The sequence below is a fragment of the Aquarana catesbeiana genome, linkage group LG01 (assembly GCF_042186555.1).
Source record: "Aquarana catesbeiana isolate 2022-GZ linkage group LG01, ASM4218655v1, whole genome shotgun sequence".
Taxonomy (NCBI): domain Eukaryota; kingdom Metazoa; phylum Chordata; class Amphibia; order Anura; family Ranidae; genus Aquarana; species Aquarana catesbeiana.
In genome coordinates, this window is record NC_133324.1 from 289,657,658 (window position 1) to 289,676,075 (window position 18,418).

General features: G+C 45.3%; 3 protein-coding genes across 3 annotated transcripts in view; 1 reads left to right on the forward strand and 2 right to left on the reverse strand.

Moving 5' to 3' along the window:
• The window catches only part of TRIAP1 (TP53 regulated inhibitor of apoptosis 1), a 20,614-nt gene extending 17,305 nt beyond the window's left edge, over positions 1–3,309 (reverse strand). The window contains exon 1 of the mRNA XM_073629298.1: positions 3,048–3,309. Coding sequence (XP_073485399.1) covers positions 3,048–3,194 — 147 coding nt within the window. The 5' untranslated portion in view covers positions 3,195–3,309. The remainder of the gene's footprint in view (positions 1–3,047) is intronic.
• On the forward strand, positions 3,277–11,292 carry GATC (glutamyl-tRNA amidotransferase subunit C). The gene is made up of 5 exons (XM_073629297.1): positions 3,277–3,412; positions 3,586–3,633; positions 10,643–10,812; positions 10,886–10,989; positions 11,098–11,292. Exons 1-5 carry the CDS (start codon positions 3,338–3,340, stop codon positions 11,175–11,177), a joined length of 477 nt encoding a protein of 158 aa, XP_073485398.1. The 5' UTR covers positions 3,277–3,337; the 3' UTR covers positions 11,178–11,292.
• On the reverse strand, positions 11,204–18,189 carry SRSF9 (serine and arginine rich splicing factor 9). The gene is made up of 4 exons (XM_073629296.1): positions 17,911–18,189; positions 17,565–17,731; positions 11,962–12,134; positions 11,204–11,883 (listed from the first exon to the last, which is right to left on the reverse strand). The coding sequence occupies exons 1-4, from the start codon at positions 18,102–18,104 to the stop codon at positions 11,734–11,736; spliced, it is 684 nt and encodes a 227-aa protein (XP_073485397.1). The 5' UTR covers positions 18,105–18,189; the 3' UTR covers positions 11,204–11,733.
• Positions 18,190–18,418: the final 229 nt, after the last annotated feature.

The window sequence follows — 18,418 nt, forward strand, 5'->3', positions numbered from 1 at the left end:
TTATTGTGTTGAGCCTGCGGCTCTGTCATCTATTAATTTTGGTTTACAAGTATTGTCGGCTGACAATGTAAAATAAATTTGGTTTCTTTGCTCAAACATTTTTGCCCGCCCGTGTGTATTTTTGGGCGAGTTATTTCCCACACGTATGCTGCCATGGAGCCTGTCAGGAAAACGGAAAATTTATATCAAATACTTACCGTAATTTTCCTTTCCTGATAGGCTCCATGGCAGCAGGAGTCCCTCCCAAAATGTCTGGAGTAGGCTAGTTACGGAATATGGATAGCAGCCTAGAGCAAAGATTTATGGGAGAGGGGGTCCTATTGGGTAGTTATGGAGGCGGAGCCTACCCACACGTATGCTGCCATGGAGCCTATCAGGAAAGGAAAATTACGGTAAGTATTTGATATAAATTTTCCGTTTTCCCGTTTTGTCTGAGGAAGCTCGTTTGAAACTTTGACGCCCCACTCGCTCTGAAAGAAATTCAGACGGCTGTGGCGTCTATCCAGACAGGTAAGACTCCTGACGAGGACAGCCTCCCAGCTGAATTCTTCAAAACCCATTGCGCCTCACTGCCGTCCAAATTTAGGGAGATTTTGTTGACGTCCCTTAAGGACTCTATGCTACCGCCTTCTATGTCAAGGGCTGTTATTGTAGTCATTCCCAAGCCAGGGAAAGACCCGGAACTCTGCTCATCATACAGACCTATTTCCCTGCTAAATGTCAACGCCAAAATCCCCACAAAAGGTACTACCTAACCGTCTCAATGCAGTGATACTTTCTCTGATACATGGGGATCAGACAGGTTTATGCCAGGTAAGGGCATCAATATTAATCTAAGAAGGTTGTTCACGATGATTGATCGGGTTGCTGGGGGGGTTGGGGGAAAGATAGTGGCCTCCCTGGATGTCGAAAAGGCATTTGACTTGGTGGAGTGGGACTATTTATGGAATGTGCTGCATAGATTTGGCTTTGGTCCAACTTTAATATCATGGTTGCGGCTGTTATATTCCAACCCGAAGGCCAGGGTTCGGCCTTCTCTCTGCATTGTTCCTGCCCCACCGGGGCACTAGACAGGGCTGCCCCCTCTCCCCGGCCCTATTTGCTCTCGCTATTGAGCCATTGGCAATGCTGCTCCAATCTTCCCCCACAGTCACTGGCATATTGATGGTGACCCCATTGTCGAAAAAGTGTCAATGTATGCAGACGATACCCTTCTCTATCTTAACGACCCCCGACACAATCCTTGACAGCTGCCTTGGCACTTATTTACTCCTTTGGTAGATATTCTGGTGTTAAAATCAACTGGGACAAATCAGTGCTATATCCCTTATATCAGATGGGACCCCCCCCCCCCCCCCGATCTGCCTGTCCCTCTCCAGTGGGTAGACAGATATAAATACTTAGGTATCCACCAGATCCATAGACATCTACCAAGTTATGTGGAGGCCAATGTTCATCCGGTCCTATAGAGATTCCTTCAGAAATGTTCAAGCTGGAAAAATGTGCCACTTACGCCAGTGGGTAGAGTAAATTGGATCAAAATGTCCTTCCTCCCTAAGTTTTCATATGTGTTTAGACACACCCCTATCAGTATACCTAATTCTTTTTTTTACTAAACTTGACTAAACTATTAGCACCTTTGTATGGCAGAGGACAGTCCCAAGGGTGGCTAGATCCATGCTCCAACTTTCATTGTCGGAGGGAGGGCCTGGCACTGCCCCATTTTAAGAAATATTATTGGGCGGCTGTCCTGGTGTCAGTGAAGTGGTGGTTGACCCAGGATCAAGCTAATTCGTCGGTGAACCTAGAGGCGGCCATACTGGGGTCCTATTCTGAACTTAGAAACCTGGTATATAAGGGGCCTAGATCCAGTACACAAATTACCACCCCCATGAGAAGCACGGTGCTGGGGTGGAGGCAGGTCTCAAGGCTTCTGGCTGAGCCACAAACATTCTCTCCTTATACCCCCCTATGGGGTAATCCATCGCTGTCTCACCTGGGGACTGTGCCTGATCTGCAGCTTTGGGCCCGACATGGAGTGAGAATGCTGCGTTATATCATGCCTGACGGGCGATTACTCTCCTTCCGTGAGCTGAAGAATAAGTTCAGGCTTCCCCCCCTGGATGAACTTTAGGTTCTTGCAGCTCCGGCATGCGGTTCAGGTGCAGTTCCCGGGATCTATCACTGTGGTGTTCCATTCGGTTGAAAGGCTTCTTACGGCCAGCATTATAGATAGAGGATAGCGTTCTATTTACCTCCGACTCACATGCGTGGGTGGTGCTGGGGCTAGGAAGGCATTCCTGGCTTGGCAGCGTGCCCTACCGGCCCTGACGGAGGAGGATTGGTCTGAGAACCTCCAACAGTATATGCCTCTTATGATCTCAGCTAGGGATCGCTTCATACAGTTAAAATTCCTTCATAGGGTGCAATATATGCCACAGAGGCTATCGGTTATGTATCATACCTCTGACGATGTGTGCCCAAAATGTAAAGGGGAGGTAGGAAACTACATACATAGGGTATGGTTGTGCCTGTGTATACAGGAATTTTGGCAGGCGGTGGTTGATGACATGAACTCGATCAGTGGGGTACCCCTTAAACTTGATCCCTTGGTCCTACTACTGGGCATGACAGATAACCTACCCACTACCACGATGTCACTCCAGACACACGGCTGGAAGGTACGTTTCTGAGGACTGCAAATAGGCAGGTAAGTGGACTTGATTGCAGAGGAAACAATGCATGTCTCTTCTGCAATAAAGAACCTGCCTGTTTACATTTTAACATATTTGTAAATGTTGACTTTTTTTTTTTTAAAGATGAGCAGAGTTCCCCTTTCAGTGGGCCTTGTTCCTCTTTCACACAGACAATGAAATCGTTTCTAATGAACCGTTGTAAGTTTTTATATATATTGTGCCACTGCTACAGGAAGTGAAAGAAATGCCCCCAATGAAGACACTACAAGCCCGACAGGAAGTTCTATCCATTTCACATTCGTTAAAGAACCGTGTATCCCTTTCTTTAGTCCCCCCCGCCGGAGGTCTCACCTGGACACAGGAGCGGTACCGCCGGAAGAGCTCGGTGCACGGGTCCCCGCTGCCCTCCCCTTTCAGGAACTTCTCGGCGAACCACCGGTTGAAGCACTGGTCATACTCCCGCTTCATGTCTGTGCATTCCTCGCCCACACTGTTCATGTCGCTGCCTGTGACTCTACCGGACAACGCGCACCATACCCAGCAATGCCTCCTGTGCCCTCTCTAAAGATGGCTGCTCCTTGCTCAAGGTCACGTCAGCCGTCGCGCCGCTTTTGGCGTCATTGGAAGGCGACCCTGTGAAAATGTGGGTGCAGAAGACATCTGTGAGACTGTGGAGGACGGCTGGGTTTGTACGCCTCCTGTCTTCTCAGAGTAAGGTATCAGAGTGCTCACCATCCTCCATCTGATCAGAGACTACATGTCCCAGGGGGGGCTCCGTGCACAGTGCGATGGAGAACCTGCTGGGACCTGTAGTGCCCGAACAGCTGGATATTATACATAGGATGTAATGAATGTTGGCATTAAACAATATGGTTTTCATCTTCTGAAGGTACCGCAGAATCCGACTTGGAGAATTGAGCCGGAGCCACAATCACAGGTACATGGGTTTTGTATAGTGATGACTCCTGAGCCACAATCACAGGTACATGGGTTTTGTATAGTGATGACTCCTGAGCCACAATCACAGGTACATGGGGTTTGTATTGTGAGGGCTCCTGAGCCACAATCGTAGGTACATGGGGTTTGTATTGCGAGGGCTCCTGAGCCACAATCGCAGGTACATGGGGTTTGTATTGCGAGGGCTCCTGAGCCACAATCGCAGGTACATGGGGCTTGTATTGCGAGGGCTCCTGAGCCACAATCGCAGGTACATGGGGTTTGTATTGCGAGGGCTCCTGAGCCACAATCGCAGGTACATGGGGTTTGTATTGCGAGGGCTCCTGAGCCACAATCGCAGGTACATGGGGTTTGTATTGCGAGGGCTCCTGAGCCACAATCGCAGGTACATGGGTTTTGTATAGTGATGACTCCTGAGCCACAATCGCAGGTACATGGGGTTTGTATTGCGAGGGCTCCTGAGCCACAATCGCAGGTACATGGGGTTTGTATTGCGAGGGCTCCTGAGCCACAATCGCAGGTACATGGGGTTTGTATTGCGAGGGCTCCTGAGCCACAATCGCAGGTACATGGGGTTTGTATTGCGAGGGCTCCTGAGCCACAATAGCAGGTACATGGGGTTTGTATTGCGAGGGCTCCTGAGCCACAATCGCAGGTACATGGGGTTTGTATTGCGAGGGCTCCTGAGCCACAATCGCAGGTACATGGGGTTTGTATTGCGAGGGCTCCTGAGCCACAATCGCAGGTACATGGGGTTTGTATTGCGAGGGCTCCTGAGCCACAATCACAGGTTCATTTTTCACATGTGTTAAAATCAAAATTTTTGTCTAGAAAGGGATTTAAAAGCACCAGAATATTCGGTTTTCTGAAAGTATACTGTGTACTTGCCTAAATCCAAATCTTCTCTGTTGCCTGCATGAGTTAATTCTGAGTTTTTCTGGACGCAACTGCCCCACACACTATGCATGCAGAACAAGCTGCACTTTTAACAGCCCTAATGGTTTACAACCACTTAAACTTTATTGCTATCACACTGGGAATAACAAGCCCCTATGTGATATAATTTGAGCAGTTACAGGTTCTCTTTATGAAAACATCAGAGGTCTATTAATTCCTTAATGTCTCCACTGCTCCAACTGACCAACAACCGGTGCGCTCGCTCAACTGTGCACCTGGCTTTCTAGCTTGGAGTTTGTCAGCTCTGAATTGAGCACTTCTGGTTCACACTGGTAAAGGAGATCTTCAACCTTAGCTGTTGTGGTCTCAGAGCATCATATCGCTCAGGTAGAGGTATTTACATAGCTGGTAAAGTTTAAAGGGGTTGTAAAGGTATGAATTTTTTCACCTTAATGCATTCTATGCATTAAGGTGAAAAAACTTTTGAAAATACCGCCGCCCCCAGCCCCCCCGTTTTACTTACCTGACACCTCGAAACTCGGCCGCTCGCTCCCGACCTCCATTCAGCCGATCAGCCTGGTCACTGATTGGCTATAGTGGATGGATTGAAAGCAGCGCAGCCATTGGCTCACGCTGCTGTCAATCACAGCCAATGACGCGGCGCGCCGGGGGCGGGGCCGAGTGATACAGCGACCGGCTATAGCCGCCGGCTGTATCATGGGAGCGCGCCCGCAATAACTAACCACCATGCGAGAGAGCTCGCATTAAGGTGGTTAGTTATTGCGGGGAGGAGCTGAGACAGCCGCTGAGGGACCCCAGAAGAGCAGGTTCGGGGCCACTCTGTGCAGAACGAGCTGCACAGTGAAGGTAAGTATAACATGTTTGTTATTTAAAAAAAAAAAATTTACCTTTACAACCCCTTTAATAAAGACACCAGTCCAACATGTGATATTGTGTGTTTTAAAGTGATTGTAAAGGCTCAAGTTTTTTTTTTTTTATCTTATATGCATTAAAGTGATATTGAAGGCTTGGTTTTAAAAAAGGAAAGCAAAAAAAAAAAAACAAACATGTTATACTTACCTGCTCTGTGCAGTGGTTTTGCACAGAGCAGCTCAGATCCTCCTCTTCTCAGGTCCCCTGGTCCCTCCCTTCCCGTCTAGTGTCCCCAGAGCAAGCAGCTCGCTCTGGGGACACCCAGGCCGCTGCACTGTGTCAATTCACACACAGAGCTCTGCCTTAGCCCCACCCCCTCTCTCCTCACTGGCTGCTGTCTCAGACAGTGAGGAGTGAGAGTCCACGTAGAGCCGAGGCTCTCGTGCACATTGCTGGATCTCGATGGGGCTCAGAGTAAGGTAGAAAAAAAACCTTGACCCTTTAGAACCACTTTAGAGTAAACCACCTTCTGAATGCAGCTCCCCCTTATACTTACCTAAGCCCTAACTCAATCCAGTGATGTGCTTAAGAGCAGTAGCTCTCCTGGGTCTCTTTCTCCTCATTGGCTCACACAGCAGCAGAAGTCCATTGGCTCCTGTTGCTGTCAATCGCAGCCAATGAGGAGAGAGCAGGGGTGAATGGACACAGAAAGCACGGCTTGGGTGCACGCCTGCTCAAGTGGCCCCATACCAACAGGCTGGGGGGGAGGAGTCAGGACCACCAGCAGGGGACTCAAAAAGAAGAGGATTGAGGCTGCTCTGTGCAAAACCATTACACGGAGCAGGTAAGTATAAGGCCTCATGCACACTGGATGTTTTTACAGCTGCTGTTTTTCGCTTCAGGCTGGGTTCACACTTATGCAAATTGAATGTGGCTTACACTGCATCCAATTCGCAGGACATTTTAAAATCTGTTCATTTGAATGAGGCTGGTTCACATATGTGCATTGCATTCGCACTCTGCATTGCCCAAAACCTGTGTTTTTTTTCTGGGCATTGCGGTACGAATTGAAGACACATAATTTTCTTTGGTAACGCATCTGATTCACAGATGCTTTCCGTTGTGAACAAGAATTCCCCCCTCCTCCCCGCTGAGCTGATCCGCAGATACAACTGAGAGGAATCGCTGAACAGCTGCTTTTTTCTCTTCACACCGCACGTGTAAATACAGCCTAAAGCCTCGTACACACGATCGGATTTTCGGCAGGGAATTGTGCGATGACAGACTGCCTAAAATCCCATCATTGGTACGCTCCTTCAGACAATTGTCCAACTTTCCACCAACAAATGTTGGATGGCAGGCTAACAACGGTCTGTTGTCAGATTTTCGTATCGTGTGTACACAAGTCCGTCACACCAAAGTACAAACACGCATGCTTAGTATCAATGCTCACAAAACACAACGTTAGCAGAAGGTGCCCAAAGGGTGGAGCTGTTATGCTATGTGTCTGTGCACACATAGGCTGTTAGTGGCAGTTTTTGGCAGGGGCGTTTTCTAAATAAAAAAAATAAAACCCAGAACTAGTGGGTTTTGAGAGGAATTTTTCAGCTGTAAAAATGTTCTAAACCTAAGAAAAGCTGAAAAACGAGAAACACTGCAATTCAGCATTTTTGAGCCATAAGCTTTAATGGGAGTATAGTTTTGCTAAAAAAAAAAAAAAAAAAAAACCGCTGATAAACTTCACAGCTAACATTACTGGCTTTTATTTTATTTTTTTAAATTTTTTTTATAACTTCTAGTGTGCATGAGGCCTAACATGTTTGTTATTTAAAAAAAAAAATCCTTTAGAATCACTTTAAGACAACTATTTCCCATATATTTCCTTTCCTAGGATGCCCATCTAAGTTTTTTGAATTGCCAATGCTCCCCGCTGACACCTTCATCTGTGCACGGGGAGTTTCACATCCTTACTGCTTTAACCGTAAAGAACCCCTTACACAGTTTACAATTAAACTGCTTCTCATCCAACCTCATTGAGGCTCGGTTCGCATTGGAGTGATACGGGAAACCCTGTGAATCCACTGTGGGTTCCCGCATCGCACCTGGCTCACAGGCAGTGTGAACTGCCCTATGCGAACCGCTGGGAGTGTCAACACAAAGGTAATGATACCCCCAGATTGGTTCGCATATCGCAGTGTGAACTATCAATTCGGACAGGAATTGAATTGCATGTGATTTGTGCCGCACTGCTGTGCAATTTGCATGCAATGTGAATTCAGCCATAGATTGTATGGCTGAATTTGCATCACATTCGGACCAAAGTCGTGCAGGACCCTTTTTGTTTTGGCGGTATCAGAATCGGATGGCATGGGTGTTCACACCCTTGCCATCCAATTCCTATCTGAATAGACAGTTCGCACTGCAATATGTGAACCAATCTGAGGGTGTCATTAACTTTGTATTGACACTCCCAGTGTTTTGCATAATCAGTGTGAACTGCCTGCGAGTCAGGTGCGATGCGGGAATTCTCAGGGTTTCCCGCATCGCACCAATGTGAACCGAGCCCGAGTGCCCACACTGCTCTCTTTATTCTCTCCCCACAAGGCAGAGGCAGCAATGAGAGCCATTGGCTCCTGTTGCTATCAGTTAAATCCTGTGAGGAGGGGTGGGACTGGGCCATACTGTGTGTGTGTGTGTCTATGGACACACATAGCCTAGCTCAGGAGCGAGCCCACACATCTACCACCATAGCAAGCACTTGCTATGGGTGCAGACACACAAGAGGTCACTGCGCATGTAAATAACATGTTTATTTTAAGAAAAGAAATCTGAGCCTATTTAGAACAGCTTTAAATTCAAACTAGTGCAAGTGCTTGAATTTTTCTTGGTAGCCTCATGTAAACCTTTGTGCACAAGCACCTGGAGTTTTTTCAAGCAAGTGTCACAGTACACATGTGCTGATATTAGAAAGAAGAGACATGACTACACAGTCCATTCAGCAAGTAGGATTATGCTCTGTACTGTGTGGCAGAGGTGTCTGGATTACAATACTGGCCTCATACAAGTGTGTTTAGCTTTAAAATTACCTTTTAGTTTGAATCTACAGCCAGCTGTGAGTGTGTATACTAAAACAAACATTACAATTTCCTTTTTATAGCAATGTATTTTCCATAGAATTGTATCAAAAGCAGAACTAAGTTCAACTGAACTTTCAGTTAAAATCAGCCAAAAATATTCAAATAAAAGAAAAGGTGTAGAGCAGGGGTCCTCAAACTACAGCCCTCCAGTTGTTCAGGAACTACAATTCCCATCATGACTAGTCATGTCTGTGAATGTCAGTTTTACAATGCCTCATGGGATGTGTAGTTCAGCAACAGGCCGTAGTTTGAAGATCCCTGGTGTAGAAAGTCTTATGGTTTGTTTTATTTGGAAAGTAAACTACGGCCTAAATAGAAAAACTTTTCCTCTGTGGAAAAGGACCCTTTTTCTCTGAAGCAGCAGTCTCCCTGCAGAAGTCATGCGCTCCAACTCTGCAGAAAGACCATTCTTCCACAGAGTCCTTCTCTTCAATATACTGGCAGGGGAAAGGCTTTAGCTACTTTCTACGTTTAAATTGTAGGTTCTAATGAGAAGGACCCTGTATTGTAATTGTACTGTTTGCCCTAACGTTGTAAAGCACTAAACAAACTGTTGGCACTGTATAAATCCTGTATAGTAACATCTTCTGTTTTGCTGCATCTGGACATTTCCCACTGAAAGTTTGGGCTTTAAAGTAGATCTAAACCACCAGAGGAAACTTAAAATTTTGGGTTCCCATTAGCTTTTGTCATAATGTGCTAGTTCAGGATATGCAGCATATTAGCACAATATGGCCAACTCCCCAACATGTACAACATAGTTTACATTCACAGAAAAACATTCAGGCAGGGAGAAACATCTATACAGTACCTGGTCATATATAAAATAAAGAAAAGCCTGTCGGGTATTTTTTTTTTTTAATCAGGAGTTCCACTTTAAAGGAGAAGTTGGGCGAAAGCTCTGTTGGCCATACTTCTCCTGTGGGTACACTTTGTTCTGCACTCCTATGACCTGTATTCAGCCAACAGCAGGCTAAAGTGTGTCGGCTGATGTCACTCAGACTGCAGGAATCTCAACTTTAATGTCAAAGGATTCACCCAAATACCTGACAGGCAGCTGTCTTAGTCTCTCAACCCGCTGCTGAGATACTGAGCCAGCTGCTCCTACCCCTCCACAGTCCAGTGCTGGAGGGGCAGAGCAGGGGGCTGATGACTGACAGCCACTACCCAATTCTCACCTCTAAGACCCAGAACTAGTGATCATTGGTCTTAGAGGTGACAGCTAGGAAAAGTATGATTTTTTTTTTTATACCCTGCACATCTCTTTTAAAGCGGTTCTTAAAAAAAAAAAAAAAAAAAAAAAAAAAAAAGTAAAAGATTTTGCATTCTCTTGAGTAAGGTAAAACACCGCCCCAAACCTGATCTTAGCCCAGTGCACGCCCGCAGCAGCTCTTCTCTCCCTGTTCTAACAGGCTTTGCTGAGAGCAGCGAGGACCATTGGCTCCTGCTGTTGTCAGTCAAAACCTGTGAGCAGAGCTAGGGGGAGGAGCCAGAAGAGCTGACAGGGGACCTGAGAAGAGGAGGATCCAGGCTGTGCTGTGCAAAACTATTGCACTGAGCAGGCAAATATGACATGTATGTGGTTTAAAAATAAAGCTTTACAATCATTTTAAGGCCTACTGTCCTTAGGTTTACAGCAGTTAGCTTTTCATTTTAAGGGGTATCTGCATAATTTAAGGCTAAAATTTTCCCTACTGATAGTCTAACCATACTAGGCAGAGGATTCCACTTGCATTTAATATTTCCTTGATATATTTACAAAAGTATGAATTAGCTTTTCCCAAAAATCCTTGCAGTACATATAGTCAATTATAGAAAGGTGTCTCGTCCCCCACAAAACTAGCTTCACGTCAAGAAAACACTAATATGCTGTCTTCCCACAGTTTGTGCTTTTTGCATTTTGCAGTTATCATTATACATGACCAAAGTCTCAATTTACTGCACCAACTTGCTTTTGAAGTTATTGTGCGTTATCCATCCATATGTCACATAAGCTGGTATCCAAGCAGTTCTGGCAATCCATTTTCACAACTCGGTAATTCCAAGAAATATTTTCATAACTATTTTTTGTGCAATTACCAGGCCTGCCATGTCACTCCAGAGGTCATCGATCATCTAGAGAGGTTAGCCCTTGTAGACTTTCGTAATCAAGAGGGAGTACAGCGCCTGCAGAGTGCAATTAATTTTGCAAATCAGCTCCACAGTGTGAACACCGATGGCATAGAGCCACTCGCCTCTGTGTTAGAGGACAGGTAAGCATCAACAGCTCGATTGGATTGAAAGTTGGTTCCTGTACATAATGAACATCTTGTTTTCTTCCTGTAGGGCATTGTATATAAGAAGTGATACGGTTACATCTGGCAGTTGCTCAGAAATTCTACTTCAGAACGCCAGCTCAGTAGTTGAAGATTATTTTGTAGCTCCTCCAGGTATTTAAAAAAAAAAAAAAAAAAAAACTTGATTGGCAAAATGCTCATATTAAAACAAAAAAACGACAGTATATATTCTACACACACTAATGTCTGTTATACCAACAGGAAATATTCCCTTACCACAGAAGGAAAATAATTACGTATCCTCCAAAGGAGATGACATAGAATTTGCAAACGTGGACTAAAGGGGAAAACAGGCAAAGAATACACCTTTTGGAAATCTCACTGTTTTATTAGGACAGCTACAGATGTTTACTTTAACTGAAACACTTTCATAATAAAAAGGAAAAAAAAAAAACACACATACAAACTTGATTGAGGATTAAAAGTTATTTCAAATAATATCGTTCTAACAAATTGAGGGGGGGAAAGGTCTATATATAAAGGACAAACATGTACCTTCCCTTATGTTTGCCCCGGTGCCACAACATTCCACATTTTTGTTTTTATATACCCCATAGAGCTATCATTCACTGTCACTGCACACTTATGCAAAGAACATCAGATCAGGCACAATACCGTCTGTTGCCTTTTAAAAGATGACAAAACATAAAAGAAAACAAGTACATCTGATGCAAAGATCACACTTTCCTTTAAAAAAGAAAAAAAAAAAAATTAAAAAGAAAAAAAAGTAGGGGCAGAAATAATGGTATAAAAGATAATGAACTCCATCAGTTGTGGAATGTAAGAGCAGATGGTCTTCAGATTTGATTTTATAGAAAGTGTCCCTGGTGTGGCAGCTCAGTACTGTCGGAAGGGGGAGGCATAACGAGGAGAGCGACGACTTTGATAAGGAGAATCACGACCTCTAGAACGGGAACGGGAGCGAGATCTGGATCGCGAGTAACTGGCATTTCTTTCTGCACAGACACGAATATAAGAAGTTTCACCCTAAAAGAGAAAAATAAGGTTATGCACGATCAACTGCATGCATTGGTTTCATTCTGTGGTAATGCAGCCACTGCTTACTTCATGAGACCGAAATTTAGTGTCATCCAGTTTCCTCAAAGCGTATTCCATGTCTTCTTTTCGTATAAATTCCACTATTCCCATTCCATCTTTGTGTACATCAGCATAACAGACATCTCCAGCTTCTCTCATATGATCCTTCAAATCCTGCCAGCTCCCTGATGGTGGAAGACCTAGAATATAGATTATAAAAAAAGCTGGTCTTTAATTCCCAAGTAAACTCTACATTCACAGTATTATAGGACTCATTTGTAAAGTAGACCTGTCATATGGGGGGGGGGATGGGCAAGGCCATTTGACCACTCTGACATTCAGACTTATTGTATTTGAATGCAGTGCTACTCAAAGACATGCTTTCGAATGCAAAACCTGCTGAGCCTGTAATGTGAATGAATCTCAATAGGCCTCACTGTAGCCAAAGAAACAGAGCAAAACTGGTCACATGGCCTCAGAATGGTCATCCATACTACACTATTAAAGTTTGGTCCATAGATATGCAACTCAGATGTGTTTATAACCACATCAGACTTGCATCACGTGAATCAGACCGGCTTTCAATAGTCCCAGTTCACACATGTCCGGGGCAGCCGCGGTCTGTTTCTGAAAAGGGTCCTGTGCAATTTTGGGTCTAAATCAAGTAAAAATTTGCACCTGAACCGGTGAACAAAACCGCACTGGACTGCAAACTGCACCCGAACATATGTGAACCTAGCCTAAATGGGAATCTGCAGTCTTGCATTTTAGCAGCATGGAGAAAAACAATGCACGTAAATATAAGCCTCTACTTTACAAGAGATAGTGGGAAAGATTTAATCAGAAATTTGCTGCAACCTAAGCACTCTCCTATCGCAACTCCTTAGGTACAACTCACACTTTGCATTTTTTGTCTAGTTAAAGTGGTTGTAAAGTTTTTTTTCTGAATTAAAATAAAGATTTTATATCTACCTGTGCAGTACCCTTGCACAGAGCAGCCCCAAAACTCCTCTTCCCACTTTCCATGGGGGCACACATGCGGCTGTGTGTGTCCATAGACAGACACACACACAGCCAGGCTCGGCCCCTCCCCTCCTCCTCACAGGATTTGACTGACAGTGGCATATGCCAATAGCTCCCACTTCTCTCAGCCCACCCTGTGGGGGGGGGGGGGGGGGGGAGAATATCTGCAGATGGGCACAGTGCTGGATTGATACATAATTTGTGTATGTGTCGGGGGAGCAACTGGAATAATAAGTAAAAAACACCTGCCTTTAAAACCACTTTAAAGAATAACAGTTCATACAGTGCTCCTAGTGCTGCATATTTTTTTAAAGAGGAAATAAACCCTGATGGGTTTTACTTCCTCTTTTGCTCCCTGCAAATTAAAAGCATAATGGACCAGTATGCATCGCATACTAGCCCATTATGTGACACTTACCTGCAAACGAATCCATCGATGTCCCCCGTGCAGGCTGCATCCATCTTCGCCACTCTTCCTTCCAGGGCCGCGGACTCAGGCTCTGACTGGCCGGAGCCGCGTGACCCATCAGTAACGGCACACGCTGAGGGAAGAAACGGCACGGAGGGCCGTTTCTTCACAGCGCATTCGCCGATTATATCATCGGCGCACTATAAGTGAAATATCTCCTAAACGGTGCACGTTTAGGAGATACTTCCACTACCTATAGGTAAGCCTTGTTCTAGGCTTGCCTATAGTTAAAGTCACTAGGGAAGGTTTACAACCACTTAACAAACGTTAAGAGCTTTCAAACAAGCTCTTGCTGACCCCCCTCACTGCATGCAATGTGAAATAATTTATTTGCAACAAAGATGACAGGCTCGGGGTTCAGTTGGCCTCATGCACACGGACATATTGGGGAATATAAAGTATACCGACTGAAGCTACAGGTGTTGTGTACAGCAACGTGTGTGTGTGTGTGTGTATATATATATATATATATATATATATATATATATATATATATATATATATATATATGTGTGTGTATGAAGGTCCAAGTGTAAACATTGGTGCAGATGTAAGGCCCTGCATGCAGACTGTCCTTGCCTAGGGGCAGATGTCTTAAAGTGTAACTTAAGGAGGGAAGTATAAATAACCCTGTGACACGCCTACACAGTGTGCGCAGTCTCTTGTAACCAAAAATGACCTACAGAAAAGGGGTTAGTGCAAAGATAAAGAATCTGAACACAAGAAAATGCACCTGATCCACTTCCAGACCCTATCCACCATGTTTGTGGCCCAATCCTGACATCCTGTAGAGGGGCGGGGGTTGTTATATGTTTGTCAGTGACAAAATTGTCTTTTTTATGTGGTGATGGATGTAGGAATATTCAAATTAAGTAATTTTTACAGATTTTCAATAAAGCTATTTTTGTACTATTAACCCCTTGATGCCAATTTAGTCTCTATAGGTAACCGCTTTCTCTTGTGTTCAGGTTCTTTATGTCTGAAAGTGCACCTATGTCTAAGCTTGGAGTTGCATATACCTACATACAGCTGTATCATGCAACTCATTCATACAGGAGGCTGTATGCAACACCTGTGGTTCCTAGGTGGTAAAATATGACCCAATATGTCCATATACATGAGCCCCAACATTGCCTGTTGTGAGAGTACAGCCAGACTGCCAAAATTCTGTTCTCCACAGAAAACAAATGGGTAAAGGAGATGTGATTTAATTGCCTCTTGTGAAAATGAATGTCTTCACAATGCCTTTAGATACAGAAGTGAATGAGAGCTTTGTTAACCACTTCGCGCCCGGAGGGCGTCCTCGACTTTGCGGGGCTATATCTGAATGATGCCTGTAGCTACAGACATCATTCAGATATCGGCTTTTTCATCCGGCGATTCCCTACACCATAAGAATGATCATAGCGGCTGTTCTGCTGCTTGATCATTCTTACGGGCGGCGGGAGGGGACATCCTCCCCCCCCCCCCGGTGCTTGTACCGACTCACCGCTTCCATCGGTGAGTCGGACACAGGATTCGCCAGCCCCGGATGGTGATCATAGAGATTTCCGGCGGACCAGATGGACGCCGAAGTCTCTATGATTGTTCAGAGACCAGGCACGATGTTATGACGTCACGCCCGGCCTCTGCATTAAAAAAAAAAACGGCGCCGCTTCGGCTGGGAACCGGTGATCGTTTTTGTTTTTTTTAAACTTTAGGCTCTGGGCCCGGTCACGTGATCAGCTTCCAGTGCCAAGTTCAGGGGAGAGGGACAGCGGATATCCCATAGTCTATGGGTGACATCACCGCCCAGGCACTGGAGCTGTTGTCACTGCTTCCTCCTCTGCACTAAAGCTGGCTGCTGGGGAGATCATGTGACTGGACTGCTTTAGATTAAGTATATACATCTTTCTTTACAGTATGGGTGCTGAACCTTGGCCCTCCAGCTGTTGCAGAACTAAAAGTCCCATGGGGCATGTCAAAGCGGATAGTTACAAGCATGACTCCCAAAAGCAGAGGCATGATGGAAATTGTAGTTTGCAAACAGCTGAAGGGCCACAGGTTGAGCACCCATACTTCAGCAGTGGTTCTCAAACTGCATCCCGTGGGAGAGTTTTAAACAATATTTAAAATTGCTAGTGTTTTAAACCCTTGAACATATTGAAAAAAAGTTAAATGGTAAATCAATGTTGCAAAAGTTAAAAAAGTAACATATAAAAATGCAATTTGTCATTCATTAGTTCCTTTTGTAATGCGAGACCTGTGCAAGATCTCGGGAGAACATGATCACTCTAATTATATTATAATAGAGACCATTCCATTTGTTTATCGACTTTGGAACCTCGCTTCAATCTGATTTGCTCTGGAAAGCAGGCACATCCTTCACATTCAATTTAAAATTAAATATAAAAATAATTAAGTTCTTCACCACAAAAATTGTTAAGTCTTTTCAGGTGTACCGTGAAATTTTTTTTAGATCTTTTTGGTGCGCCGCAAGAAAAAAAAAATGTTTGAGAAACACTGCTTTACAGGATAGCTAGTATAGGGCTTTGAATAGGGGTCGGAGCAGGTTCAGAGCGATTGTAAAACAACCCAGTTTAAAATAGAAATGAAAGGCAAAACATTTTTGTATAGATAAAAAAACAAAAACAAAAAAAATCAAAAAAACGTTTTTGTCTTTTATAAGTGATCACATTCCCTCTGTTCTCAGCTGCATAAGAGCTGGGGGGAAAAGCAACAGCACACAGAGCTTCCCAGTGAATGGCTGTGCAGAGGAGGCGTGTCAGGACAAATTGGATTATCTGATTCCTCCTGTATTGTAACTGTACTATCTGCCCTCATGTTGTAAAGCGCTGCGCAATATAAATCCTGTATAATAATAATTGGGGAAGAGTACACCGAGTTTCCAGCATGGCTAGAGAACTGACCATGCTGTGCTCTCCTGCTTAGTGTGGTCAGTTTTTATTAGGAAAGCAGAGGGACAGGCAGGAACACCAGGGATTTCACGCAAAGGAAGCAATAAAAGACAACAGAATACTTTCTCATACAAGTACATGTTAGGAGTGTTGGGGTAACAAACATTACTCTAGACCAGTGTTTCTCAACTCCAGTCCTCAAGGCGCACCAACAGGTCATGTTTTCAGGATTTCCACTATTTTGCACAGGTGATTTGATCAGTTTCTTTGCCTTAGTAATTACCACAGCCATTTCATCTGAGGGAAATCCTGAAAACATGACCTGTTGGGGCGCCTTGAGGACTGGAGTTGAGAAACACTGCTCTAGACTTACAGGTAAAGTTGATCCAGGGAAAAATCTGATTGCTTCTGGGGGGGGGGGATTGGGGGATTTTTTTTCCCCTACTGTAGCAAACTGGACCATGCTTTGCTGGGTTTTTGTTTTGCCTTCCTCTGGATCCACTGTGTATGGGATTGTATGAGATTTATTTTTATGGTTGAACTGGATGGACTTGTGCCTTTCAACCAGACTAACTATGTAACTTATACTTTAATCAAACTGTAAAAGCACTTTGGACAAACCCTCATCGGCCTCTGTATCTAAGGGCATTGTGGAGACATTCATCTTCAAATAGAGAAGAAGAGGTGATGAAATCACGTCTCCTTTACCCCTTTGTTTTCTGTGGAGTTTTAGGCTGGACTTTTATACTTTAATGCTTTACTCTGGACACAGGTTAATTGTAAATGTATCCTGTACTATCTGCCTTTGTGTTATAAAGTGCTGCACAAACTGTTGGGTGCCATATAAACCTTGTATAATAATAATGTAAAACTACACAATGAGATCTGTACCATTATAGCCAAAAAGGCAGCACTTACACATCTTGAGCTGTATACATAATCAGTGCCATTGACTACTATGGGATGTGACCTGTGTGTAGGCCCCATACATAGAATTGTACATAGAAGAGGTGGGGAATAAATCCTGCAATGTGTCTCCCATACTGTACAGCGTTATCTGTGGAAGGATAGATCTGTAGACGGTAGGATTAGAGTGAGATGGAGGTGTGATCGGCCTGCCATGGTTGTGGCCCAGCTCCTTTGTGTGATGAAGACACGGATCTGATCAGTGATCGTCCATTGATTGGACAGCTGTAATCAGAGGGTTCGCTCCCAGCCTATCACATATACACAGCACCTACCTGATACAAGGACCCGGTACTCTGATCTCCGGGATGGGGGGCCGTTCCTTCCTCGAGGTCCGCCATAACCGCCCCCGGGCCCTCTGTTAGATCGCGGGAACTCCACCCGTAACCGACAAGATCCGAACTCATATCCGTTCCGCCCGAACACGGCATCTTCCGCATCCCTGGGAGAAAAAGGCAGAGCTAAGTCATAGAGAACCACATGGGAGGGAGTCCCCTCCCCCCACCGCCTCTCCCGCCATCCCCGACTACAAACTCTCCATGTGCGCCCTTCATCCCAAACAACCGGCCCTACCGCCCCCCGATCCTACACACAGACCGCCGCTCCGCTCCCCCCTCTCACCTCGGGTCCTGGAAGCTGATGAAGGCGAACGGAGCGGCGGCACCGCCACGATTCTTTAACTCGATGGTGCGGATCCGGCCGTATCGGTGGAAGAGCTCCTCCAGCTCCTTTTCCCGCACATCGGACGGCAGATTCCCCACGTAGATCCGCCCATCCCCGGAGCTCCGTCCGCTCTCACGCTCCCAGCTAGACATCCTTACGCTTCCTGTGACCGGCCGCGCAGAGCACGGCGGGAGAGCACCGGATGTAACTGAGAGCGGAAGTGGTGTCGAAGGCGCGCGTTATTGTGGGAGGTGTCTGCGGGAGTGCGACTGAGGAGGAGGAGGAAGAAGAAGAAGAAGAATGGCACAAAGACTGTGGTCGGCGGCTGGGAACCAGTCTGGCCACCTGGGCTTGTTTGTCCTGAGGGGGCGGACACACAAAGGCCTGCTCTTCGGTTGATTAGAGGAGGGTCAGTTCTAAGAAATGTGGGCTGGCTGGCTGGCTCAGCATGGAAAAGGAAGGTCCT

Excerpts from the sequence above, each read along its gene's own strand:
- SRSF9 (XM_073629296.1), bottom strand. The coding sequence starts at position 18,104 with ATGTCTAGCTGGGAGCGTGAGAGCGGACGGAGCTCCGGGGATGGGCGG. Across the intron at positions 17,732-17,910 it reads ATCAGCTTCCAGGACCCGAG|GGATGCGGAAGATGCCGTGT; the intron begins GTGAGAGGGGGG and ends TTTTTCTCCCAG. Across the intron at positions 12,135-17,564 it reads GTACCGGGTCCTTGTATCAG|GTCTTCCACCATCAGGGAGC; the intron begins GTAGGTGCTGTG and ends TCTATATTCTAG.
- GATC (XM_073629297.1), top strand. The coding sequence starts at position 3,338 with ATGTGGGTGCAGAAGACATCTGTGAGACTGTGGAGGACGGCTGGGTTT. Across the intron at positions 3,413-3,585 it reads TCCTGTCTTCTCAGAGTAAG|GTACCGCAGAATCCGACTTG; the intron begins GTATCAGAGTGC and ends CATCTTCTGAAG. Across the intron at positions 10,813-10,885 it reads GCCTCTGTGTTAGAGGACAG|GGCATTGTATATAAGAAGTG; the intron begins GTAAGCATCAAC and ends TTCTTCCTGTAG.